Genomic DNA, 27533 nt, shown 5'->3' with positions numbered 1-27533 from the left:
GAAGGATCGCCGGAGCCCAGCAGGTCGAGGCTGCGGTGGCCGGGAGCGGCCACTGCACAAGACGGATGAGCCTGGGTGTCTGTGGAAGATCCTCTGCCTTCAAAAAGGGCATTTGTTGAGCACCGACTGTGTGCCCAGTACCATGGGTGGTCTCTCCCAAGATGGGAAGCCTTGATCATCCTTCTAGGACACCGTGAGACCTGAGCGCCAGGACTGATGAGGACGCACAGGCTCGGAGAAAAGTAACTTTCTAAAAGTCACCCAGTGGAGCCAGGTTTTGAAGTCAGATCTGAGACTGCCAGTTTTCTTGGGCATCACGGAAGCTGAGGCAGGGCACACAGGGCCCTGGAGACTGCCTTTCCTCACGGGAGTAGGAGAGAAAGAATGAGCGAGTCGGAGCTAGGTTCGGGGGATCCTGCCTGCTCCCCCAAGCTCTCCTGGGAAGAACTGCAGACACTGCGTGCTTCACTCATGGGCCCAAGGACACCGGCTGCTCCCACGCTCAGTGGCCACGTGCAGAAGCCCGGGAATCAGCCTGCCTGACTTTAAATCCTGGTTCTGCAACTGACAAATTCCTTCTTTCTCTCTCTCTCTCTTTTTTGAGTCAGAGTCTCATTCTGTAGCCCAGGCTGGAGTGCAGGGGCAGGCTTAGGGCCACCCCAGTGTTGACCTGCTGGGCTCTGGCAATCCTTCCACCTCAGCCTTCCAAGTGGCTGGAACTACAGGCGCGCATTACCATGCCTGGCTAATTTTCGATTTATTGTAGAAACAAGGTCTCACCAAGTTGCCCAGGCTGGTCTCAAACCCACGGGCTCAGACAACCCACTTGCCTCAGCCTTCCAAAAAGCTGGGATGACAGGCTGAGCCAACGAGCCCGGCCAATCTTCACAAAGAATGCAGGGCCTCTCCTCCCATGCTCCTGATGACAGCTAGACCCACCGCTCTCTAGTTTCATATGGATTTTCTAGTATAATTCTCATCATACCAGCTCCCCTGGAAGCTTCTGGCAGGCACATGGGTGTCCCTTGAAGGGAGCCACCATTGTATCCACCTGTCATGGGCTAAACTGTGTCCCCACGGAATTCCTATGTTGAAGGCCTGACCCCAGGACCTTAGAATGTGACTGTATGTGGAGATGAGGCCTTTGAGGAGGTAATCAAGCCATAACAAGGTCACACAGATAGGGCTGTGCCCTCACTACAAGAGGAGATTAGAACATGGGTACCCACAGAGGGGCGGCCATGCGAGTGCACGAGAGGGCAGTGGCTGTCTGCACGCCAAGGAGTGAGCACTCAGGAGAAAATGCCCCTGCCCACCTCCTGACCAGGACTTCCTTCCAGCCTTGAGGACTGGGAGTGACAGGCGCTTGTGGCACAGGCCATGCTGTCCGTGGAGCCTTGTGGCGGACCCAGGGAATAGACGTACCACCCTGCCGCGACGGGGCGGGAGCAGCCGGGACTTGGCCGGCCCGGCTGCCAGTGGGGCCTGCCGAGGAGCCCAGGCTGTCTGGGCGCGGGGCCGTGCGCGCCTTACCAGGGCCTTGAGCAGCTGCCACTGGTGCTCGTCCGGGCACGGGGAGGAGCCCTGCTCCAGGGCGCACTGCTCTCGCAGCTCCTGCAGAAGGCGCTTCTTCCCCGACAGCCGCATCTGCACCAGCGTGGCCAGGGCGCCTCCACGGAGCGCCATCCTCCGCAGTGCCGCGCGCAGCAGCAGCTCGTGCCCCTGCAGGACGCACCGCGTGGACCTTCGAGGAAAGCGGGCAGTGGTCGGGGTCAGTGCCACCCCGTGGAGCTCCCGAGAAACTCCCCAAACGGTCACGGCCCACAGGGAGCCTCCCCCAAAGTGCCCGTCCACTTACACGCGGAGGCTCACCTGGGCACCGTCCAGCTATCTGCTCTTTGGTTAGCCTGTTTCACTTGAGCACAGCCTGTCCAACGGTCCCAGGCACACATACAGCTGCCCACAGTCACGGCCACTTGAAACTCTCAAAGTGGGCACATCCAACCCTGACATCTTGAGCTGTTTCCGAGTTCCTATCTCGGTGGAAAACCCTCAGCCTACCAGAGAGGCCCAACACGGGGTTGTATAACCTGGGGTGTTTGCTGAGGGGTTAGCCAGAGGTCTGATGGTCAGCCTGCCAAGGAAAACCCTGGCAGACACTCCAGGCTCTCCTGTGGGGGCCCCCGTCATAGGAATAAGGAACCATGCCTCACAAAGACATGACTCTGAATCAGCGAAATCCCCAGATGGGTGGAATTCATCTACCGCTATCTGAAATTCCTGTTAGAGGTAAGCTAAATCCTCTCTGGGGAAGGTCACATCCCTTGAAGTCTTAAATGCTCTCTGCAATTTTTTATGTTTAGTGGTCATCATTCAATAAAGATAACCAGACATACAAACAGATAAGAAGTAACCAAAAAGAAAGAGAAAAAAAGACCACAGGTATCCAGAGCTATCCCACAAGATATAACCACGTAATATCTTCTCTCACAATATATCTGGTAACAGAAGAATCAGACATGAACTTTACAATAATTATGATTAACGTGCGGGAGAATTTAAACGATCAGAGGAATTTCAGCAGATAACTGGAAACTATGAAGAGAATCAAATGACAATTCTAGAATTAAAAACACAAACGGACATTAACCACTCGTAGATGGGTTCAGTAGCCAATAAAACATAATTGAAGAGAGTGAACTGGAAGATAGCTCAGAAGAAAGTATCTAGACTGAGCCACAGAGAACCAAGACTGAAAAATACAGAATAGCATGTAAGAGACATATGGGTAAGGCTTAAAAAAAAAAAAGTCTCATACACAGTGTACCTGGAGTCCCAGAAAGAGAGAAGGGAGAGAGTGGGCTGAGAAAGATTTAAAGAGGAAATGGATGAGAATTTTCATAAACTAAAGATTGACATTAAACATAAATGGGTTAAACATTAATACAACGAAAAGACACAGGCTTTCAGGCTGGACAGATCCTCAGATCACCCTCTGTCGTCCTCAGTATGGCTCCCCAGGTCTCCCTGGTCCATCCCTACTTATGTTTCCATCCTCTTCTTCCGATACCTCCCCCGTATTATCTAATACTTTGGCTATGTGCCTGCTTCTTGATGGCTCACACAAATTAGGCTCCTGGACAGGGTTGGAGAACTAAAAACACTTGACATGGCTAAATTTATTTATATCGTAATATCTTCTCTCACGTGAAAGCAGGAAAAAGAAATATTTCCAGCCATCAAAAAGACCATAGTACACTAATAGCTACAGCAAAAAAGTGTAAAAAATAGGAACATTGTTTAATAAATGGGAAGTGACAACAAACGGGGAGGGACCACAAATGGGTACAAGGGGTCTTTTTGGGGTGAGGGGAGCGTCCTAAGTTTGGATTGTGGCGATGGGTATAGAACTCTATAAACCCAAGGAACTATACTATAGATTACATCTATAGTAAGTGTCTATAGATTACATCTCAAAAAAGCCTGTTCAGCTAGATAAGCCCCCTGTGAAGGACAACTCTGTGAAGGACGTATCATTAGCCCCCATTTTTTTGATGAGGAAATATCTAGGTGAAGAAATGTCAAGTCGTTTACATTCAGGGGAAGGCAGGGAGACAGCATGCCCACCTCACAGCTGAAGCCACCGAGGCTAGCATGGAATGGCACGGAAGACACAAAGCTCCGTACTCACTCTTCAGTGAGGCCGCCGAGTCTGCCTAGGACGCCATGGATGGTGTTCTCGTGGTCTTCCCGCAGGTGTGTCTGCAGCACCGTGGACAGAGTATACTCCTCCAGCCACACCTGAATGCCAGGGCAGAGGGACAGAGCAGGAACCTGGTTACTCATTTCAACAATCTTTCTTGATTGGACCGTGCCTTTTGTTTCATGTTTAAAAAAAAAAAAGAAAAAGAAAAACCCTTTTTCGAATGTTCATTCACTGTTGATGGGATTGTAAACTAGTTCAACCTCAATGGGAAACAGTATGGAGATTTCTCAAAGAACTGACAACTAAATTACCACTTGACTCAGCAATTCCACTACTAGAAATCCACTCAACGGAAAATAAATCAATATTTTAAAAAATCTATACTTGTATGTTCATTGCAGCACTATTCACAATAGTAAAATCGTGGAACTAACCTAAGCGCCCGCCAACAATTGACTGGATAAAGAAAATGTGACACACACACACACACACACACACACACACACACACACACACACACACACCATGGAATACTACACAGCCATAGAAAAGAGTGAAATCATGTCCTTTGCAGCAACATGCATGGAGCTAGAGATCACTATCCTAAACGAACTGACTCATAAACAGAAAACCAAACATCATAGGTCTCACTTATACGTGTGAGCTAAATAGCCACAGAGATGGAAATAATAGACTTTGGGGACACCCATAAGAGGGGAGGGGGGCTAGGAATCAGAAACTACTTATGGGGTGCAATGTTCACGGTCTGGGGGATGGGCCACCTGAGACCCAATCTCCACCACTAGACAACATGTCCATGCAGCTAACACGCACATATATCCCCCAACTCTCAAATAAAAGTGGGAAAAATCTTTTTCTCCCCCGATTTCATTAAAATTTTCTCCTGCGTTTTCTTCTAAAATATTTTTCCTATTTTCCCTAAAGCATCTCAAATTTATTTTCTATGGAGTGAGGAGGGGATCTAATTTTCTCTGGATAAATGGATAACATTGCCCCAGCACTGTTTATTCGATAATTTATTTTTTTCTGGCTTTCCTGTGATGCCACTTTGCCTTATGGAATTAACACATAAACACACATCTCGTGTCAGGCTCTGTATTTTGTTCTGTTGGCCTGCCTGTTTATTTTGGCACCCATGCCGCCCTGTTTTGATTTGATTGCTAAGGTTGCAGCAATTAAACATCGTACCTGCTAGGGCAGATCTCCCCTTATTTTTCTGTTCGAAATTGTCTTAGCCATTTTTGGCAGCTTTTCCTTTCCTATGACTTTTAGGACAAGTTGGTCGAGTTTAGGAAAGAAATGTTTTGGAATTTTCTTGTAACTAGGTTGATGTTGTAGATTAATTCAGAGAGAATCACCGTCTTTACAAAACTGAATTCCCCACACAAGAATATGGCATTTCTCTCGTCTTTATGCCCTCAATACCACTTTATAAACTCCATTAAGTTCTTATCCATGTTGTTCAGCCTTACTTTTAGGTACCCTAAAACTTTTATCTGAAATGTATTGTTCTTTATGTTATCACTAGGCACTACTGGTATAAAGAAAATCTACTTGCTTGGGTTGATTTTGCATCTGGCAACCTTACAGTGCAGTCTTAATAGTTGCGACCATTTTGTCTGTGAATTCCTTTGGCTTTTATTTTTATTTTTTATTTTTTTGAGTTGGAGTCTCACTCTGTCACCCAGACTGGAGTGCAGTGGCCGCTCCTGGCCACCGCAGCCTCGACCTGCTGGGCTCCGGCGATCCTTCCGCCTCAGCCTTCCAAGTCGCTGGAACTACAGGTGCGTGCTACCATGCCCAGCTAATTTTTTTATTTATTGTAGAGATGAGGTCTCGCCAAGTTACCCAGGCGGGTCTCAAATCCACGGGCTCAGGCAACCCACTCACCTCGGCCTCCCAAGGCACGGGATTATAGGCTGAGCCATTGAGCCTGGCTCCTTTGGCTTTTAAACAGAGGCGTTCACATTATCCACAACTGTGATTCGCAAAAATTCTCTGTAGGCCCATCCGTGCCTCCTCATTGGCTGTGCTGTGCAAGTCTTATTTTCACGGCCGGACTTGCGTGAGGCGGGGAGTTAAAACTTCCCATTGCGACTTCAGTGTGTTCATTTCCCTTTCAATGCTGTCGAGTTTTGCTCTATGTGTCTTGAGACTGAAATGTGGTCTCTTTCCCAGGAACTATTCCTTTCACTTTACGCAATGAACCTTTTTATCCCCGAGGAATGCTTTCAACTAACATACAGTTCATTAGACGTGAGTATCACCCTCCAGTTTTCTTTCGGTTGCTGTTTGCCTGGCACATTGTGATCCTTTCTTTGACTTTCTAGCCTGGTGTCCTGATGATCCAGCTGAGCTCGTGTCAAGCCACAGGGCTCAACTGGGAGATGTTTCTTCAGCCATCAACACGACCCTGTGGCTGCTCGTTGTGGCCAGTGGTGCACTTGCACTCAGGCCCGCTTGAGCTGGTGCTTCCTAGTTTCCATACTTTCTCTTTGCGTCATGACCTCTTCTTTCTGTGTTTCACTGGCGTCATCATTCCTTATTGCAGACTTTCTTCTCCACCTTAGAAGCCACACATTCGGCCGGGCTCGGTGGCTCAGCCTGTAATCCCACACCTTTGGGAGGCCGAGGTGAGTGGATTGCCTGAGCCCGCGGGTTTGAGACCTGCCTGGGCAGTGAGACCTCATCTCTACAATAAATCAAAAAAATTAGCCGGGCGTGGTAGCGTGCGCCTGTAGTTCCAGCTCCTTGGAAGGCTGAAGCGGAAGGATCGCCAGAGCCCAGCAGGTCGAGGCTGCGGTGGCCGGGAGTGGCCGCTGCACTCCAGTCTGAGCGACAGTGAGACTCCGACTCAAAAAAAAAAAAAAGAAGTCACACATTCTACCTCGTTGTACTACTGTGGTCAACACACTCCAAAGATCACCAGGAGCCGCCTGGGGTGGACAGGCTGGGCTGTCACTCGGTGCAGCAAGGGAGGACCGGCAGAAGGTCAGAGCCCTGACTCTCAGGTGTTGGCTGCGGGGGGTGACCTGGGGAGGGCGCGAGGAAGCCGGACTTGGCTCTGAGTGGGGGCTGTCAGGGAGCGGGGTCATGCAATGACTGGGCAGCCCCATCAGTCTTCTCTAGAGCGAGGGGCACTTCAAGATGGTGCCAAAGTCAGGTGTGTCAGGCAGCAGCCCCGGTCCATCTCAGCCAGGACGGGGCTGCCTGGGCATCTGGGGGGTTGGGCAGTGCGCACATTTGGTTCCGTGTTCAGACATGGTTGCAGAGTGGCCTCGTTTCTGTTCCCATCTTTCATGTCACGAATGGCCTTGTCTGAGGTTGGTTTTCCGAGTAGTGCGATAGAGCAGGCTCTGCTGTGAGCTCCGGGGGGGGGGTTGGTTTTTTCCTCCTCCCGTGGTTACTCTTCATTTTTTAAGCTGCATACTAACGTTGTGAGTACAAAGTTAATACTTCTTCTTCCACCAGAATTAAGAGTCAGCACACACACTAGGCACCACGTCTTGGCCAGCAGAAACACAATTCCAGCGTTCTGCCTTCTGTGATGCCGCCCTCCGTCATTCCGGTTCAGTTCTGTGGTCTGAACGCTTCACATTTGAGCCATCAGTGTTCCTTTGCCCAATATTATTTATTTCCTTCATTCCAACTGCTCTCCTTTACTGTTTTGAAAACTACACATTCTATTTCTATAGGATTATAGAGACATTTTGTTCCTGCAGGACTCTGTCGTTCCTAGTCGCCGTGTCTTTTAACTCTTTTCACACTTTCTGTCTCCTTTGCTTTCTGGGCTGTGTTCTGGGACTGCATTCTCACATTTACCTTCCAGTGTACACACTGTTTCTTTAGCCACATCTAATCTGCTACTTAACTCATCCATTACGTTTCTGTTCTCGTGACTTTAATTTTCATTCATATATATATCTTTTATTCTGTTTCTTTTCATAGTCTCCTATCTTTAGGGCTATTCATTCCTTTTGCTTTTTATCTATTATTATTTTTAAAGCATACTCACTTTCTAAGACTTTCTAACAGTGCCTTTATCTGCATGCCCTAGTGTTGCTGTGGTCTAGACATGGTGCCTAGTGTGTGTGCTGACTCTTAATTATGGTGGATAGTTCCTTGTGTGTTTTGCAGTTTGGGATGTTAGCCCATGTTCAGTGAGGTGTTACCTGTGAAAATCTTAGGTCCAAGGTTACACAGCTGATAGTGGAGCAGGAACTGAAATCTAAGTCTGTCCATCTCCAAAGCTCAACTCTTTTCTAGTTCCTCCCCGACTACCTCATACCACCAGGAAAAACTTGAGCCTAACCCACAAAGACCACGCTACAACCAAGGACTCATTCATTAAGGTGAGAGCCCTTTCCCTTTCCTGATTTGTAATATTTTAAAAGAGTCTACCTCCAGTAGCCTAGAGATGGTACAGACTACATTCAGAATATGGATAAAACACGGAAGCATGAACAGAAGCATCCGCAGCCTGGGCCTCAGTTCTCTTGGGCGCTGTGATTCATAACACTCACACTTAATCTCAAAAAACTATATTGTGTTACCTGGAGCATTTTGTCAAACTCATTCTCTGACTCTTCTTGTGAGACATTTACAATAATCTGTCAAAGTGCTTGGGAAACCAGAATATTCTAGAAAATCCTACTACACAGTCTTGATGCTTTAAAAGATGAGTTGACATTGTCACTAAAGTATGTGAGGGTTGTAGCTGTGCATTTTGAGAATGCAGCTAAAACTAGCAAAGGAGTCAAGGACAAGCAAGAAGACTAAGACCCCCAGCCTAGGTGGCACCTACAATTGTCACACGAACCACTCCAACATTGTCAGATGCAGACTCATAAACGCTTACATACAGAAGCAAACAAGCTGCTTCCACGGGCAAGAGTGCTTACCTCAGTCACTGCTACCAGGCAATTTTGTGGCCTCAGATAAATTATATTCTTTGTTTCTAACTTTCATATATTCACTGGGAGAAAGGCAAAAGGAACTAAGAGTCATTGATGCCCGGTGAGTGCTGAAGGTTTGGTAGTGTCCTCCTAGAAACAGGGAGGGTTTAGAGGTAGGGTGGGCTCTGATGTCCACACCTGAGGCAAACCCTGACCTACTCAGGGTGGATGGAAACATTGAGGTTTTAAAAAGCATGGTCAGGGTAGACCTCATCGTGAAGGTGATAGAAGAGCAAAGACTTGGAGGAGGACAGAGTAAGACAGGAGTGTGTCTGGGGAGCCAGTGGGGCTGGAGGGGCCAGCCAGGATATAGAATGAGCAGGGGAGATCAGAGGCCCACCAGGGTCCACCCAACATGGCAGGCCTGGAGGGCATGGTGAGGACACTGACTTTTACACCCCATGAAACGAGAAGCCATTGGAGGTTTTGAGCATGGAAGTGACAAGACGTGACTAAATGTTCTTTTTTTTTGAGTTGGAATCTCACTCTGTCGCCCAGACTGGAGTGCAGTGGCCGCTCCTGGCCACCGCAACCTCGACCTGCTGGGCTCCGGCGATCCTTCCACCTCAGCCTTCCAAGTAGCTGAAACTACAGGCGTGCGCTACTGCGCCCGGCTAATTTTTTGATTTATTGTAGAGATGAGGTCTCGCCAAGTTGCCCAGGCGGGTCTCGAACCCGCAGGCTCAGGCAATCCACTCACCTCGGCCTCCCAAAGCGCTGGGATTACAGGCTGAGCCACCGAGCCCGGCCGACTAAATGTTCTTTATCAAATCTGTTGTGCTGGTGACCAATTATTTCAGGTATCATGAGGAGAAAAAAGCCACTGCCAATTAGATGATGTTGCAGATATGCATCCTCAACATTAGTGGCATACAGAATTAAAAGTATCCCTCTGGCTGGGGGTTGGGACTAGAGGGGAAACACCTGGCCGGCTTTCTTAATAATCTGGTTTCAAGGTACAGAGGATTTGACCAGGGTGTTAAGGTGCTGAAAAGTGGTTGCATTCCAGATTAGACTAATGGTCGAATCAGTAGCATTTCTTGTCAACCCGTGCAGGGGGTGAAAGAAAGAGGAGTCAGGGATGACCTCAAGGGTTTTGCCCCAGGGAAGCAGAAAGGTGAAGGAAGGTTGCACACAATGCAGGTTGGCAGGAAGAGCATCAGTTCTGTTTTGGATGTACCACATTTATGTATCTATCAACCGTCTAAGTGGAGACCTCACGTGGCGCTGAGTTCAGGAACGATGCTGAGCTGGAAGTGTCCATCTGTGAGTTGCCCTTAGCCCAACAGTCCCCAAGGAACTGAATTCTCCCGAGAGTCACGTAGTGAGCTTGGAAGCGAGTCTTCCTCAGGCGAGACTTTGGATGAGACCCCAGCCCTGGCCCATGGATTGGAGGCAGTCTTGCCAGAGACCCTGAGCAAAGGGGTTCAGCTAAGCTGTGCCTGGACTCCTCAAAAGCAAGAACTGGGAGATAACAAATGTTATCTGCCAGTTTGGGGGCTCTTTGTGATACAGCAATAGAAAGCAAATACAGATGGTTGGTGACTGGATGGGATCGCCGAAACAGTGCGTGTCGATAAGGCAGGGGACCACAGGCTGCATCCTGGGGCTCTTGAGGGCACGGAAGCCAGGAAGGCAGGAAGGAACCAGCACAGGACACTGAGAAGGAGCAGTCAGTAAACTGGGAGCAGAAGCAGGAGAGTCAAGCGAGGGTTTCGAGGAGGAGGGGTGAGACCAGCTTGGCCAAATGCCACTGCGGAGTCCAGGAAGGTGAGGCCTGAGGTCTCGGCACAGAGGAGAACAAATTTGTTGAGGAGGTGATGGAAACCAGCCTGGAGGGAGGTTAAGATAGAGTACGGGGACGGAAGGAAGTGGAGGTAGGATTCACACTCAGGTAGACTGACTCTAGCACAGGTGTTCTTCACCCTTGTACTAAAGAGTACGCGCACTGCCACGTTCTCATGGAGTTTCCTGTGGCCACTGTGACAAATGGCCACAAACGCAGCGGCTTAAAACAATGTGAACGCATTATCTTACATTTCTGAAGATCAGAAACCTGAAAAGGGTCTCAAGGAGCTCGAGCCCAGGTGTCGGCAGGCCTGCCTTCCGCCTCGAGGATCCAGGAAGAATCCACATCCATGCCTCTTCGGGTTCCCAGAGGGGGCCTGTGTCCCTGGGCCCACGCCTCTCTCTCCATCTTCAAACCCAGCCGGCTGGATCTTTCTCAGGTGGCATCGCTCCATCACTGACTCTCCTTCTTCACTTACGAGAACCATCATGATGACATTGGGCCCGGCCGGATCATCGGAAGAATCTCTCCATCTCATGATCCCTAACTTAATCACACCTGCAAAGTACTTTTTGCCTGGTGACCTCACATAGTTGCAGGCTTTAGATATCAGGATGTGGACCTCATTTTGGGGGATCTTTTATGCTGCCAGCCTCAGTGGACTGAGAGAAACCCGGAAACCTGCATTAGAGCAGATTATATTTTGAGAAACGCCACTCTACAGCCTGTGTCAATTGTGTAATTCGTGAGTTAAGTAATTTTTACTAACTCCTTTGAGCAATAGGATAGGAAGCTACTGAGGTCTTTTTGGATAGAGAAAGATGTGGAAAAGGTAGTTCGTCGCCTGGGGGTGTTTTTGATTTTCCATCACTAGTTTTGTTGGTGCTTTTCGTGACTGATATCCATCCAAAGCGCAGAAAGTTCATTTTTCATTTTTTTTCATTGATGAGGAAATATGGCAAGTAGGAGAGAACATGGATCTCTAAGTATCTTGTGGCAATTCAAGGCAATTAAGCAATCAGTAAATAACGATGACATGTGCACCTTGAGAAGGCAGTCTCCGGTCATACTTATGTAATCAGTTGATGAGCTGGGTCGTTAGCTCTTCTGTTTGCTTCTTGCATGCAAAATACATCTTGAAAACCTTCCCCACGGGCCAAAAACACCTCGCAATCATGTGCTCAGAAGATAAATGATCAATTAATTAAAAAACAGCTATGCATAGTCTGATATTTGCCTAAAATAATTTGAGACTCCTAACCTGGGCGTTTGAGATGATTCACAGGTGTTTTATCGAAGTGAAATTCTGGAATTATGCAAGCCAATGGATTTTGTGCAAAAGATCTTACCTTATGTCATCTCACAGCAACCTCTTGGGTATTTAGACCCCTAGTTTTCACACAGAAGCTGGGCTCTGGGACATTTAGCACATTGTACAAAATCAAAGAGCTACAGGAGCTCAGCTAACTGGCTAAAATCACACAGCTCATGACTGGGTCGGCTCTGGCTCAAATCCCATGTCTTGAGCTTCCGAGGTTAGACTGGCTGCAAGACCACTGTGGTCTCCGAAAGGGCCTGAATATCTGACTCACCTGGTTTCTAAGACACGGAGGCTCGGGGACCTCCTCCCTCCACAGAGACTATAAACCAATTAGTCAGGGCCTAAGAATTTGGCATGAATTGGATGAAATCACCTAGATCCCTTGGAAGAATTCAGAGTCAACGTGACCCTGTAACACTGCCCAAAGCTGCATTGTTACTGCTGGAACGGCCACACAGTTTTCTAGTGCACATCCAATACAGGACAATTTGAGCGAGTGTAAATATGAAAACCATGGTTGCTGCCCTCAAGGAACTTGCAGCCAAATGCAGGTGACACACAAGTCTCCTAGGACAGGGCAACAGGGCGTGGCTGACGGGACCGAAGTGAACGGAAGGAGAACTAAGAATTCAGAAGGGCAGGCAACTAGGCCTGTGCTCATCCCGCGGCTGTGAATGGCTGTGTGTTTGCACAAGGTTTTCCTCTGTCTGGTACCTTCTATAGCTCCAAGAAATTGCGTCAGAAAACGTCTTTGAGGTGCATCAGAGTGGTCTTTTGCAACTAACTGTAAACCCAATGTAAAGAAACAGGGGTTGTTTCTGACCATAAACACCCAGGGGTGGACGGTCCTGGCTAGGGCAGCAACTCAACACGGCTGCCAGGGACTCGGGCTTGTCCACGATGGCTCCACGGTCCGGAGCACTCCTGCTTTTGTCCCCAGGCAGGCTGCCTCTGAGCAGAGAAAGGATGGTGCACCTCCAGGCCTCTTGTGCACGTACTGGGCTGCAAGACCAGGAACACCAGACAAGGAGATGGCTCCGAGCAAGACTCGGATTCTGTATCAGGAAGGAGAAGCCTTTTGTAAGTGTCGCCCGCCCGTTGTCTCAGAGGCCAGAGTCAACTGAGCATTTTCGTTTCATAGCCTCTAGAGGGCAGAAGGTGAGGGCGAAAGGAAAGGTGAGGGGTTTGGGTGGATGCCAAACCCAGAAGTTCCTTTTTATCTAACAGTTTGTGTTTCTTCCACAATAAAATTAATGTGCGTTGTAGTAGTTTCCTATTGCTGCTGTAACACATGCCACAAACTCTGACTTGAAACAACCTGGATTTATTATCATCCAGTTCCGGAGGTCAGACATCTGAATCAGGTCTTCATGGGCTAAAATCAAGATGTCCGCAGGGCTGGCTTCTTTTGTGGAAGCTCTAGGGGAGAATCTGTTTCTCGCCTTTTCCAGCTTCTAGATGTCACTGGCATTCTAGGCTCAAGGGTGCATCAGAGTGCTCTTTTGCAACTAACTGTAAACCCAATGTAAAGAAACAGGAGAGACTCTTCCAAGAGCTCCTGGAGTAGGGTCAGCAGGTGCGGAATGGTGTCCAAACCATTCCGACCTCTGCGGATGTCAGCAAGTCTCCTCCCCAGACCCTGGCCCTTCTGCCTCCCTTTTGTGATGACCTTGGGCTCACACAGCTATCTAGAATAGCGGTCCCCAACCTTTTTGGCATCAGAACCTGGTTCCGTGGAAGAGAGTTTCCCCACAGGGGTGGGGGGCAGATCATCAGGCATGAGATTCTCCTACGGAACGTGCAACCTGGATCCCTGACATGCGCAGTTCACAGAAGGGTTCATGCTCCCATAGAACCTAATGCCTCCACTGAACTGACAGGAGGCAGAGCTCCACTTGCCTGCTGCCCACCTCCTCCCATGCAGACGGTTCCTAACAGGCCTGGGGACTGGGAACCCCTGGTCTAGAATCATCCCTATCTCAAGTTCTCTAACTTAATCCCATCTGCAAAGTCCCTTTTGCCCTGTCAGGGAACATGGGCCCAGGGTCTGGGCATTAGGACGTGGACATCTCTGGGGGTCATGGTTCTGTCTACAGCATAGATGCGTGGTCTTAATAATCATCAAATTGACTTTCACTGGAAAACCAGAGTCTGATGTGTGCAGCCTCCCCCATGAAACCCACCCCTGAGCTCACCATGTTTTCTTCTGCTGCCATTTGGCTTGTTATTTAATTCTTTCATTCTGAAGAACATGCTTTGCCGCCCCTTCTTGACCAGTCCACTTGAGACTTCGTCCCTTGACTTCCTGTTGCAGGGGACGAGGGCTCTGCCCTCTCATCCTACCCACTGGGCGGGCTTTGGCGAAGGGCCGGCCACAGTCATCTTGGCAGAGTGCCTGCAGCGGGCACCTGTGGGTGGTGCTGAGTCACTGAAACCTCACGTCATTCCCGAGTTCCCACACCGCAGCCCACAGCCCCTGGCGCCCGCAGCTCCCGCACCTGCCGATCCTGCTCCAGGAACTCTTGGCAGAGTCTCCACTGCTGCCTCCGGAAGCGATCCGACTGCCCCAGCTGCCAGGCCGCACGCTCCCAGACCTCCTGCCGCAGGTGCTCGCACTCTGCCGGGGGCAGGCCGGTCACCCCCGGGAGCGTCTGAAGGAACAGGACGTCCACCAACTTCTGGAAAGTGTCCATGGTGCCGCAGTACAGCTCCTGAAGTCGGGAACCACACTTGGGGTTACGGGTCAGGGCAGGGCCCTAGGCAGGGCCTCAGCCTCCCTGGGCACCCCTCCACACCTCCCGCTGGGGGTAGGGGAGATCCAGAGATGAGGACCCACAAGTCACACACGAGCATGCATACACAGACACACACGTGCACAGCCCCACTATGTACACACACACAGACTAGTGCATGCACATGTACACACATACTGTGCACACAAAGGCACACAGACTTGTACAAACACACAGACACTCATACACACATACAGACGAGGACATACAGGCACACGTGCACACGCCCGCATAAACACATGCACACACGAATGCACACACAGACACATCCACACACATCTACACAGACACATGCAAATAGGCACACACAGACACTCGTCTATACTTGCAGGTGTGCACACACACGCACCCCGACACACACACAGAGTCTAGGGACACGCCTGCCACCTTAGAGCCCTCTGACCGCCACCCAGCCACACTTCAGACCTGCCCTCCCCCGCCAGCGAGCTCTTAATCTCCGCATTTCGTCTGGACCACCGCCTGGGCCTCTGCTAGGCCGCCATCTAGGTCATTTTCACATCCCCACTGGCCTCTGTCTCCCCCTCCACCCTCCATACGTAGGCAAGTTATTTCCATAAACCCCAGGTCTGACACAAGCCCTCCAGGCTCCAGCCACTTGGAAGACCTCCGTCCAAACCTCTCCACGTTGCTTCCAGGCGCCTCGGGGTCTGGCCCGGCTGTGCTGCCTCTTGTCTCATCATTCTGGGGCCCTCATCCCACCTGCCCCACCCAGTCCCATTCTAAAACGCTCTTCTTTAAACAATGGGGGGAAAAGCCCACACCATAGATAAGAACATTAAACGCCTGTGAATCTACCACTCAGATCTTCTTTTTCCTTTGTATTTAAAACATCAAACTTTACAGGTTGTGCTAAAATTCTTTGTGTCCCCTCTGCAATTCTTTTCCCCTCACTCCTGATCCCAGAGACAGCTGTCCCCATGAACTTGGTGACTCTCTTTCTAGTTTACTTATCTATCTATCTATCTATCTATCTGTCTGTCTGTCTGTCTATGATGTTCATAAACGTGGCTGCTGGTGTGTGTGTGCATTCACACACAAACAGCATCTCATTACATGTTTCATTACAAAGATGCTTCACCCCGTTCCTGTCACTTTCACACCTAGAACGGACTCCTCCTCATACTGCAAATTCCCTCCAAAATCATGCCTTCTCTGGAGTCTTCCTTGGGCCGGACGTCCCAGACTAACACAGGCATGTCTGACTGTGGGCTTGCATAGCTCTGGGGCTGGCCCTCCAAGACATCTAAACCACAGTTTATCTGTCCTCTCCCCAGGCCACAGCTCCCTGAGAGCAGGGGCTTTGTCACACTCGGGTCTGCACCTACGTCTCACACCCGCTCCAGTCCATCACCTGAACACCCCAGGCACCAACACGACAAATGCCTACTTTCCCCCTTATCCAGGAATTCTCCCCACGTGTTCCAAAACTTGATTCGAGGTCTTCTCTGACAAGACCGCTGGCCACAGGGTCTGATTAGATGCAGTGGGGTTTAGCTGAACACCCACCTTCCTTCCTGGAATCTTGGTTCCTGCCAGGCAAAGGGTGCCCACGTGACTGACCCCAACAAAAATCCTAGACTCCTAAGCAGGCTCACTTCCCTAGTAGACAACATTTCACACGTGCTGTCATAACTTGCTGCTGGGGAATGAAGTGCGCCCTGTGTGACTCTGCAGGGAGAAGACTCTGGAAGCTTGTGCCTGGTTTCTCCTGGATTTTACCTGATGTGCCTTTTCCCTTTGCTGGTCCTGCCTTTGAATCTTTTCACTGTGATGGACCTTAACCATGGACACAACTACTTGCTGAATTCCACGAGTTGCCCGGTGATGACTGAGCCCAGTGGTCTTGGGCACCCAGCAGAGGGTCCCTTTTTTGCTGCTACCCCTCCAACACTCAGCACCCTCTGCAGTCCCAGGTTGTGTGACTGTCCTTCTCGTGGATGAGAGCAGGAGGTTTCTTAAGTACAGGGTTTCCTCTTACTGCCTTTGCATTTGCAGGGCTTAACAGAGGGTCTGGCCAACGGCAGGTGATCATCATTGTCATTGTTAATAATTATGAGATCTTACCATTGCCGAAGACTGTCACGAACACTGTTCTCGCTAGATAACACTCAGTCCTTACAACAAAGCCCATCAAGATGTTCCATTATAATTACCATCTCCTACAGATGGGGAAATTGAGACTCAGAGAAGATAACTAACTGGGATATAGTTTGCAGACAGAAGGTCCTGGCCATTGGACTCTTGGATTCATACCTTTAACCCTTATGCAATATGGATAATTGGTTTTCTGAAAGAAAAATAAACATATTTTCAGCACCTGAGACGGTGTATTTACCTAGGTCATACTTGGTGTGCTCAATGAAAGTAAGTTAAATGTCATTCAAATCGCTGTTAATTGAACCCAATGAATGCCACATGCTAAGACACTCAAGGCCAAAAGCCTGACTTTGGTCAGAATAAAGTGACCATGACAAGAACATAAGGGACCCACATTCTTTTAAAAGACTTAGAGATTCTATTTCCGATATGTCTGCCCAGGTCATGTGGATCTATCCTCCCACTGAGAGTGAATGGAAAAAAAGAGCTGGACAAAATGAATATTGCAGACAGAAGATCCTGGCCATTGGACTCTTGGATTCATACCTTTAACCCATATGCAATATGGATAATTGGTTTTTTGAAAGAAAAATAAACCTATCTTCATAAAAGTCACAAAACGCTAACGAGACAGTGAGGAGTACATGGGCCAAGGTCCGGGAGAAGATGCGTCTGGAGGGGAGTGTCCGACTGCCGCAGGGCTGCTTTCACGGGGCGTACGGGTCAAGCCGAGGAGATGGCTGAACAGCGGAGCCATGCTTTCAACAGCCTGAAACTGTCAGGGGGCAGACACGGAAGTTCCTGGTCCTTCGTGGGTGGGGTGCTGGTGAGCCGTCCGGCACTTAGAGTTGTGATGCAAAAGCGGCACTGAGAAAAATGGGTAAAATGGAGGGGAACCAGCCTAGACTCGTTACACAGTCCGCAGCCTGGAGTCAAGGCATTTGGATTTCCCAGGACATTTTAAGCCCTGACCTTGAATGAAGGTGACCCTCGGGTTGTTAGAGGCCCTGTCATCTGGCAAAAGCAAAGGAAACTCCTTGCTGGAGGAGGAGAACGTCATCGAATACCTAAAGAATATTTCTACAAATGAATGTGCAAATTCGAAATATGGCGCACAATATTGAAACGCACAAAAGGCAGACAACATGACCAAAGACCTACGCCAACAGCAGACATCAGAAACAAATCCACAGGTGCTCCAGAGAGTAATTACAAGACACAGACTTTAAAGTGTCAGTGCTTACTATGCTCACACAGTTAAAAGCCACTCTTACACCTTTAAGCGAGGAGCTGAAAATTACAAAAAGTAACACTGTTTAGTTTAAAAAGAACCAGACTTAGGCAGCAGAGCAAGACCTTGTCTCTACAAAAAATTAAAAAATTAACTGGGTGTGGTGGCATGAGCGTGTAGTCCCAAGCTTGGGAGGCTGAGGTGGGAGAATCACTTGAGCTCATGAATTCAAGGCTATGGGGAATCATGATCGTGCCACTGCATTCAAGCCTGGGTGAAAGAATGAGAGTCTAACTTAAAGAAAAAGAACCAACGAATAGTTCCAGAATGGAAAAATACTGTCCAACATTAGGCATTCAGTGCATTCAATGTACAGGTTTAGTTGCAGATGGGGTCATCTGAAGAGAGAATTAGTGAAGACGGATCAGAAAAAGGCTACCAGAACACAGCCAGGAGAAACTAACAGGTGGAAAATATGGAATATAATGGCCAGAAGACACAATGAGAAGATTCAACATGCTTAATGGGAGTCGCGGAAGGAGAGAAGGGAAAGCCGTATTTGAAGAGACCGTGAAATCTCCCAAACTGACTCGAGAAATTCAGAGATGAGGAAACCGAGGCTTCTTCTGTTCGTGCAAAAGAGAAGTCAGAGAAGTTGTGCACGTTTACGTGAAGAGCCCCGGCAGCTGGGCCCCAGTACCCATGACCTTGATGCTACTCAGGTATATGTTTTTTAAAGAATGTATGAATGAATGAGTTAGTAGCCAGCATCTAGTCAACACAGGGTCATGTTTTGTTAGATGAATAGCAGATAAACAGTTTGTAAGAAAAAAAGCAGTCGGGCTCAGTGGCTCAGCCAGTCATCCCGCGCCTTTGGGAGGCTGAGGTGAGTGGATTGCCTGAGCCCGCGAGTTCGAGACCCGTCTGGGCAACGTGGCGAGACCTCATCTCTACAATAAATCAAAAATTAGCCGGGCGTGGTAGCGTGTGCCTGTAGTTCCAGCTACTGGGAAGGCTGAGGCGGAAGGATCGCCGGAGCCCAGCAGGTCGAGGCTGCAGTGGCCGGGAGAGGCCACTGCACTCCAGTCTGGGTGACAGAGTGAGACTCCAACTCAAAAAAAAAAAAGAAAAAAAGCATGACTAGACACAAAGGGGGCGACTTCCTAATGCTAAAAGGGTTAATTCACTAGAAAGATGAAAAAGTTCTAAATTTGTATGCATGTAATAGCATTACCTGAATCAATGCAATTTGCCAAGCTAACAGAATAAAGGAGAAAAAAATGATGCTGGTTACCTCGATAGATAAAGAAAAAAAGTATTTTTCAAAGTTTAATGTCTGTGCATGAGAAATGCACTTAGCAAATTAGGAAAGGAAGGAAAGAAGAAAGAAGAAGAAAGAAAGAAGAAGAAGAAAACAGTTATAAGCAAACATTATACCTAATGGGGGAAACAACAAAACAATATTAAGAAAAATTGAATTAAGACCTAAATAAATGTTGAGCTACACCATGTTTCCGGATTGGAGGACGTGACATTGTAAAGACGCTAATTTTTCTCAAAGTGACCTATAAATTCAAAACCCTAATCAATAACTACAGAAAATCAACTGAAGCTACACATACTTTTTAACTCAGTCAGGTGTGCCCATAGCATCTACAAGAGAAATGTGTGCAGACAGCATCTGTAAGAAAGTTCATGCCGGCCAAATGTGTAACAGGCTAAAACACAAAGGCTTCAAAGTCCACCACAGTAGGTTGGATTAATATATGGCAGCGTACTTATACAACGGAGCACTCTGCCGCAAAGAGGAAGGATGTACCACGGCCACAAGCAACCACACGGATAAGTTCTTTAACCACATTCTCCCAAATATAACGTCGAGTGAAGGAAGGCTGACGGGAAAGAGTACGTGCTGTGTGTGCTCTTTTTACAAAAGTGCAAAAACTGCCTAAGCTACGTGACGCTGCTGAGGGGTGTTCTCTGAGGCGTACAACTGAAAATAAAACCGAGGATCTGATTTCTGTATCTGCCAAAAAATGGCTCCTGAGAATGGGGAGGGGTGTTTGGATGGGAATGACGTGGGGGGGTGGTTCTGCTCTATTTTCTTTCTCACTCTAGGTGGTGGCTGCATAGACTTTTAAGATAATCATTTGTTAATCTGTACGTGTATGATTTCTCCATTTATCCATGTGTTGCATTTCACAATAAAACCCAGTTTAATAATACGGGCATACTGGATATTTTCTCCAGCCTCTAAAAATCCCAGTTTTCTGCCAGGAGACATTTAAGAAAAAAATCAGTTCTTGGCGTCCATCATTCTACAGCAGAGGTCATGGCATTGAAACAAATGTTTTGTTCATGATTGTCAAACCACAAAAATATGTGAACTTAGCTAAACATTTTTTTTTAGACATAGGGTCTCACTCTGTTGCTGGTGTGCAGTGGTGCAATCATGGCTCATTGCAGCCTTGAACTTCTGGGCTCCCACCTTAGCCTGCCAGGTATCTAGGACTCCAGGCATGTACCACACTTGACTAATATTAAAAAAAAAATTTTTTTTGTAGAGATGGGATCTCGCTACATTGCTCAAGTTGGACTAAACTCCTGGCCTCAAGCAATCCTCCCTCCCTGGCCTCCCAAAGTGGTGGGAATACAGGCATGAGCCACCGCACCCAGCTGAACCTCGTACTAGCCAGACGAAGAAACCCTCTTAGCCCCACTTTAACGGAGGAAGAAGTGGGCGTGCTGACCAAGTAATCAGACCCAGACCCCGGGGTTTTCCAGGCCTCCAAGATCTCCTCTGGAGGCCACTGGGATGCGTCCCCCCAGGGCTCCCTGTGCCCTGTCTCCCCAGCCCTCCTCCGCCTGGAAACCAGAGAAAGCCTTGTAAACACAAAGCAAGCCACTTCCCTAACCAAAACACGCCAGTCATTTCCCGTCTCCCTCAGAGGGGAAGCAAAGGCCGCGGATGGCCTGCAAAGCCCTCCAAGGCGAGGCTCCCCGGCCTCGTCCCCTCGCCCTCCAGCCTCCTCCCAGGCTGCCCCGCCACCCCACACTGGCTTCCTGCTGCTGCCGCTGCCGCCACACCAAGCATGCCCCTGCCTCTTGAGCTCTGCAACAATGAGCCCTTTATTTTGACTTTCTACGTTAAGTGTGTTTTCCACTCAAGCAGGTAGATTTAGGACATGGCCGTTACAATAAACACTCATCTAAAACATAGATTTTGATCCAAGAAGTCTCCCGGTGTGCTGGCTTTCCCAGGGCAAAAAAGGCACAAAAGAAACAAACAATAGCTCTTGAAATACAAAACCTGTAAAACACGCACACACACATACACACACACACACATACACGCGTGCGCGCGCAAAACAAATGTGAATGCAAAACAAAGCCTCAACACAAAAACTGGCCTCACAATGTAGACCACAACGCGGTCTGCACCCTGGAAAAACTCGTGACTAAGCAAAGAGAGGAGGGCCCGTGAATTGGTCATGTACTTTTCATTCATAAGCACAGGCTGATCCAGGAGAACCTCACGCAGATTTTATCCTGATGACTCTTCTGCTTTTTTATCACACAATCTAAAACGAGTCCCGTAACTTGTTTGGACTGAGCCCGGGTGCTATACGAGTGGTGCTCGATAGCCCTTGCTGAATGAATGGATAAACACACGAATGAACGAACGAGCTCTCCCTGGTCCTGGTTGGCGAGCGAGGAAGCGGCTCACACTCGAGGCCCTGGACCCAGATCTGGGCTCGTCTCGGCCAGGCCCAGCGCCTTCCGTGGGCGGGGAGTCTTCACCGGGCACCTCCCACGTGACAGGCCCAACCTCAGACGGGCTCTCCTGCGCTCCACGCAGCCACAAGGGTAAGCAGGCTTGCCGTCACCACTCCACAGAAAAGGAACAAGCTCGGAGCATCACAGGCTCTGGCCCGAGGATGCCCAGACAGGAGGGCACAGCCAGCGGTCCCCTCTGCAGCGGAGGACTTCCGCTTCCTCCTGGAACTTCGGCCCAAGCAGCTTCCGAAAGCCAAAGGCAACAATTTCCAAACCGAGGAATGTCATCGAAACCAAGCTACCTGGAACCTTAGGGTTCGGGATAAAATGACAAAGCCAACCTCAGGAAACACCTAAAGACTGACTTTGGAGACAAGTCGACACAAGCCTGTGGCCATGGTCCTTAACACCCATGCAGATGCAAACAGAATGACACGCACACCCTCACTTTCCCCAACACCTTGCGTTCCACGCACTTCCTCCTCTAGCGGAGCGGTGCCTCTTGTGTGCATCTGACAGCCTCTCCTGATATCAGATGAAAGGGCCGTCTTCACCTTCTCAGCCCAAGCTCTCATGGGCCCAGACACCAGACCCATGCACGGAGACGCCAGATGCACAACATCCTAAGGGCGTTGCAGAGGCGGGTGAGGCTCTGGTCACGTGGGCGACATCGACAAACCGTCACGGAAACGGACATATGCACCAGTGCCGCTGAAGTTGGCTGGGCACCTTCCTACACATGGCTTGGTTCCCCTCTTGCGGCAATCATCGTGGGGGTTTCACCCTTGCCTTCTAAGGGGAGAGAAGGATTCAGTTGATCAAGACCTTGGATTTTAATCACGACTTAAGGTGTGACGCGTCAAGTCTCCTGGAAACCGTCCCTTGCCAGAGGTCCCAGGTGGGCCCAGCGGCTGTGGGGGGGGGCATCCATGGCACTCCCAGTCCCCCACCCCATGTGAGCACACTGGAGCCTTGCCCACCCTCTCCAAGGCAGTTGTTCCCAAACTTTGCTGTGCATCAGAGTGTCACCAAGATTAAGGAAACTGAGGCACAGTTAGATAACTTGTTCCAGATGGCACAACCAGGAAGTAGCCTGGCTGGGATTTGAACTCAGGCCGCCTGGCTCCAGTGCCTGGTCTCTACTGCCACGACACACAGTTGCCACTGAGTCGTGTGGTTGGGGGAAGAATGTCAGCACTGAAGTTAGAAGGGCTTTATTTTAAATCCCATCTTCACTGTTTCCTGGCTGTACAGAACTTGAACAAGATACTAGAGCCAGCACAGAGAGGCTGTATCACCACCAGCCCAAGGTTACGCAGCATGTGAGCACTCAGAGGAGGACTGGAGCTCAGTTTCTTCCAGGGGATTTGAGTCTTGACTCCTCATGGGACAAAGTTGTTCCTTTCCTACCTGGGGGCCCTGGGACTCTGACACATTGAGTCCCACCCTGCATATTTCTCAAGGAAACCCGTCCTCATTCCTCATCTGCGAAGGAAGGAAAACGCAGAGCCTGCCTCGTGACTCTCACGGGAATTAAATGATCAAATACCCAGGAAGCACTCAAAACAATGGCTGGCCCTCAGCATGGACCAGTTCCTGATTAGTTTTCCGTGGCTGCCATGAAAAAGTACCACAAACAGGTGGTGGAACCAGCAGAATATATTCTCTCCCATCTCTGGAGGCCAGAGGTTTCAAATGAAGGGGTGGGCAGGGCCAGGCTCCCCCACAGAGGCTCAGAGGGAGAAGCCTCCCTGCCTCTTCGGCTGCTGGTGTCCTGTGGCTTGTGGCCATCTCCCTCCATCTCTGCCTCTGTCTCCACAGCCTTCCTGAACCCTGTCTCTGCGTCTTCTCTTGGCCTTCTTATAAGGACACCAGCCATTGATTGAGGGCTCGCCCTAACCCAGTATGACCTAACTGAGTGAACTTAACGAATTGCATCGGCACAGACCCTATTTCCAAGAGTGGTCACATTCTGAGGTTCCAGATGGACGTGAAATTGGGGGGAACACTATTTGGACTAAATTGTGCCCCTTTTCACATTCTTATGTTGAAGCCCTAACCCCCAATGTGACTGTATTTGGAGCCACGGCCTTTTAGGAGATAATTAAGGTTAAATGAGGTCAGCTGGGCGAGGCCCTAATCTTACAGAACCGGTGTCCTTAAAAGAAAAGGAAGAAACACCAGAGATATCGCTCTGTCTCCGTCTGGGAGAAAGGGGAGGACCCTCTGCTGGCTTCTTCTTGGTGTGCTGACAGCACCACCAGGTTGGCCCCAGGATGGGTTCCCGGACCTGTGTCCTGAACCATCTTTGGACTCAGACACAGTCCTTGGACCAGACATGCCATCTCCTTGGAGAGCTGGAACGCACGGTACCAAGTGCTACTGCAGGACAGGAAGACCCAGAAAAACTGCCCATGGCTACTCCTTCCTTCGTCTCACTGAATCCTGACAATGCTGCGGTATAGGTGCTATTATGCCCATTTCACAGATGAGGAAGGTCCGGGGTTAAGCGACATGCCCAAGGCCACCCACCTCTCTCCTTCTCCATGTTCTCACGAACTCAGAGGAAAGACCATGTGATGAGGACACAGTGAGAAGGCAGCTGTCTGCAAGCCAGGAAGAGAGCCCTCACCAGAAATCAACCATGTCGGCACCTTGATCTTGGACTTCCAGCTTCCAGAGCCACGAGACAATCAATGCCTGTTATTGAATCTGCCAGTCGGTGGTCTTTTGTTATGGCAGCCCAAGCAGGTTAACACAGAGCCCGACGCAGCAGTGCGGCCTCACGACAACGCTGATAAGCACGTCCCGCCTTTGCGCGGGCTTCTCCCTGCCTGAGTCCTTGTTTACTGGGGGCCCGTCTCCCCCAAAGCTTGGCCCAGGCATTGCTATCTGTGGACTGCTGTCCTTGGCTTCACCCTCACCCCCTGGGGGGTCTCCGCCCCTTGCTCTGTCCTCACATGCAGGGATGTCGCCGTGGGAGCCCACGTGGACAGGGCGTGCCCTGAGTGCCAACTGCTGTCTCAGGGTCTCAAGCACCTTCGGTCCTCACAACACACAAGGACCTGGAGGCACCAGGCTTTCACGTGGCTCTGACAGCTTCACCACCGTGAAGAAGGAACGTCACTGTCCCCATCTCACAGGGGGGGAAACTGAGAGTCAGAGACCAGGTAACGTTCTTGCAGCGACACGGTGAGGAAGAAGGAGTGCCAGGACGCAGACCCAGGCACTCCAGCGCGAGCACTGACCCCCCTCCACGTGCCAGCCACCACCCCAGCACGTGTCAACGCCTTCGTGGCCAGGCATCCACACATCTGCCTTTCCAGATGCCGCGCCTGAGGCAGGGGCTCTGTCTTGCTCATCACGGTGTCCCGTGGCCCTGCCTCTCGGGGGGGCCCAGGTGCCCTCTCCGGTCCTCTCAAAGCCAGGCGGCAGGCAAACACAACAGGCTTCACCTCCCTGTCCAGAAATGCATGAGGTCGCACGGGGAGAAGGAGGGGGTGCCGGCACGTGAACCCTAGGCCTCCTGACTTTAAGCCCAGCGTCCCTTCCCTGCCACCGCTCTACACCGATGACACCCACGAAGGCTGGGCCTGTTTCTCATCCTGGGCGACTTGACGCCCGTAGACTTTCGTCTATAGGGGAAGCTGGTGGTGAGAGCCCTGAGCACCCTAGAAATGGAAGGTGCCCAGACCCACCTCCTCGGTTCCTGACATGGACAGGGTGGAGGACCCAGTGTGGCCTGCCGGGGTCACCTGCCAATAAGTGCCAAGGTGAGACTGAACCTGCCTCTGGGGACCCCGGCCTGGAGGACTTGAGGTTCTCATGCAGGCGCGGACCCCGAGGTTTCTCTGTTGTTCCCAGCCATAGCCACATACCTGGCAGAGCGTGGCCATGGCCTCGGTGGCTCTGACATTCTCCTCTTCCTCCAGGTGGCTCTGCGTCAGTCGCTGCCTCTCCAGGACCTCGTGAAAAGCCTGTTGGGGAGGCAGGAGCTGAATCCAGGAGAAGAATGCAGGGACTGTTTTCCCCAGAACGTTCTCCCCAGCTGACCCCTGCCTCTCCGACCAGAAAGAAGGATGCTTGCTGTTGTATCACACACAAGGAAACTGAGGCGTGGGGCTGTCCCGTGGATTTCACAGCTGAGGCCAGGACCAGCGAATCTGATTTCCAGGAAGACCGCACTCTGTGATTTTGTGAAACCCAGTACGCAGAGGAGGCTGTGGGGCCACCAGTCACCCAGACATCATTTTCTGACTGATGTGACTGGGGGCCACCATCCAGGCCCTGGGAGGCCCACCGAGGAGAGTCCAGGAGGGATGAGGCAGACAGGCAATTGGAGGCCAGTGTGGGCAGTGGCCAGCCTGGCCCGCTCTGACCACGTGGCAGGCTCCTTACCCCAAGGAACCCACGGGAGGGGGGGGAGACTGGGGCAGCCCAGTGCCTGAGGCCCCAACCGAGTCAGAGGGGCATGGCAGGGCGGAAGGCCAGAGGGACGTGCCCCTCCCAGAGGGGGACTGGGGAAACTCCGTGGGGGGAGGGGTGTTTGGGCTGAGGCTTTCAGGATGAGGAAGGCCTTCCTGGAGGCAGTGGGAGGAGCCAGGCTCAAGGAACAGCAGCAAAGACCAGACGCAACCGGGCCTTTGGGGGTGCCGTGGGCGGGAGGTGAGATGAGAGACAAGGACAGGACCAGAAAGGGAGGGCGCTATGTGCTGGGGAGCCTGGTGTCCGTTCATTCATTTGCCCGGCCATTCAATCCTTCCTTCCTCCACTAACGTGTCCCTTCGTCCACTTGCATGTCCATTCATTCATTCATGTGCTCATCCAACCCTCCCTGCCCATGCCCCGTCTCCTGATGGCAGCGTGTGGCTGGCCTGTGCCCAGGCCCTGGGACCCAGAGGCCACGTAGGCGCCTTCTGCCGCTCTGGACTCATGGAGTATCGTGCGGCCAAGCCCAGAAACCACAGCATGCTGAATCGATTCGCTTCTCCTGGTCCTAAATGGATCTTCTCAAAGACAGATACGCTCCCCCTACCCCTTTGTGGCAAATCCAGAAGCCCCTTATCCTGGGGGGGCTCCCCGGGTGAGGGAGACAGCGGGACCAGGAACCCAGAGGCATCTCTGCTCTCAGGAGGCCCCTCTGTTGGCTTCTTCTTGGGATGCTGCCAGCACCACCAGGCTGGCTCCCAGGAAGGGTCCCAGGAAGGGTCCTGCGATCTGGACCTACTCAGGCCCCAATCCTGCCGTCCCCTTGGACAGCTGCGATGCACTGTATCAAGTGCTGCAGCGGGACGGGAAGACCCAGAGAAACAGCCCGTGGCTACTCCTTCCTTGGTCTCACTAAATCCTGTAGACGTCATAACATGGGGCCATTGTGCCCATTTCTCAAATGAGGGTGCTGAGGGCCCAGGGGGAAGTGACATGCCCACGGCCACCCTGCTCTCGGGCAGCAGAGCCAGCATCCAAACCCAGTACGGCTGGCCCCTGCGCCCAGTACTCCACCACCATGCAAGGCGCTAGGGATAAGCCATCCCTCCCCAACCCTTTGCCATGACCGGGGAAATCCACAGAGCAAAGACAGTTCTGTTTTTCTCTCTCTGAGAACCAGCCAGCCGGGTGATTCCGGCCTGTGCCGACACAAGGGATTCCTCTTCGCTTGAGGAGGTGACATCTCGCTTCCTGTCCTCCCACAGGCTTGCTCGTCCCCTTCCCGGGCAAGACCAAGGGCGCTTTCTAGCCTGGCCACTGCCTACGTGTTGGGAGCCGGCCACGGAGGCCCACTGAGCGTTAGGGATCAGGGAGGGCCGTGGACCTCGAGACCGC

General features: G+C 50.7%; 1 protein-coding gene across 1 annotated transcript in view; it reads right to left on the bottom strand.

The window, feature by feature from the left end:
• EVC (EvC ciliary complex subunit 1) overlaps positions 1 to 27533 on the bottom strand; it is an 81439-nt gene that overhangs the window by 13944 nt on the left and 39962 nt on the right. The window contains exons 11-14 of the mRNA XM_021716747.1: positions 25589 to 25687; positions 14291 to 14503; positions 3692 to 3801; positions 1534 to 1744 (exon numbers count right to left, since the gene is read on the bottom strand). Coding sequence (XP_021572422.1) covers positions 1534 to 1744; positions 3692 to 3801; positions 14291 to 14503; positions 25589 to 25687 — 633 coding nt within the window. The remainder of the gene's footprint in view (positions 1 to 1533; positions 1745 to 3691; positions 3802 to 14290; positions 14504 to 25588; positions 25688 to 27533) is intronic.

Source organism: Carlito syrichta, unplaced genomic scaffold (genome assembly GCF_000164805.1).
Source record: "Carlito syrichta isolate Samal-C Ts95f unplaced genomic scaffold, Tarsius_syrichta-2.0.1 Scaffold308898, whole genome shotgun sequence".
Taxonomy (NCBI): domain Eukaryota; kingdom Metazoa; phylum Chordata; class Mammalia; order Primates; family Tarsiidae; genus Carlito; species Carlito syrichta.
Note: the sequence above shows the minus strand (reverse complement) of the source record. Positions and strands in the feature narration are given on the sequence as shown.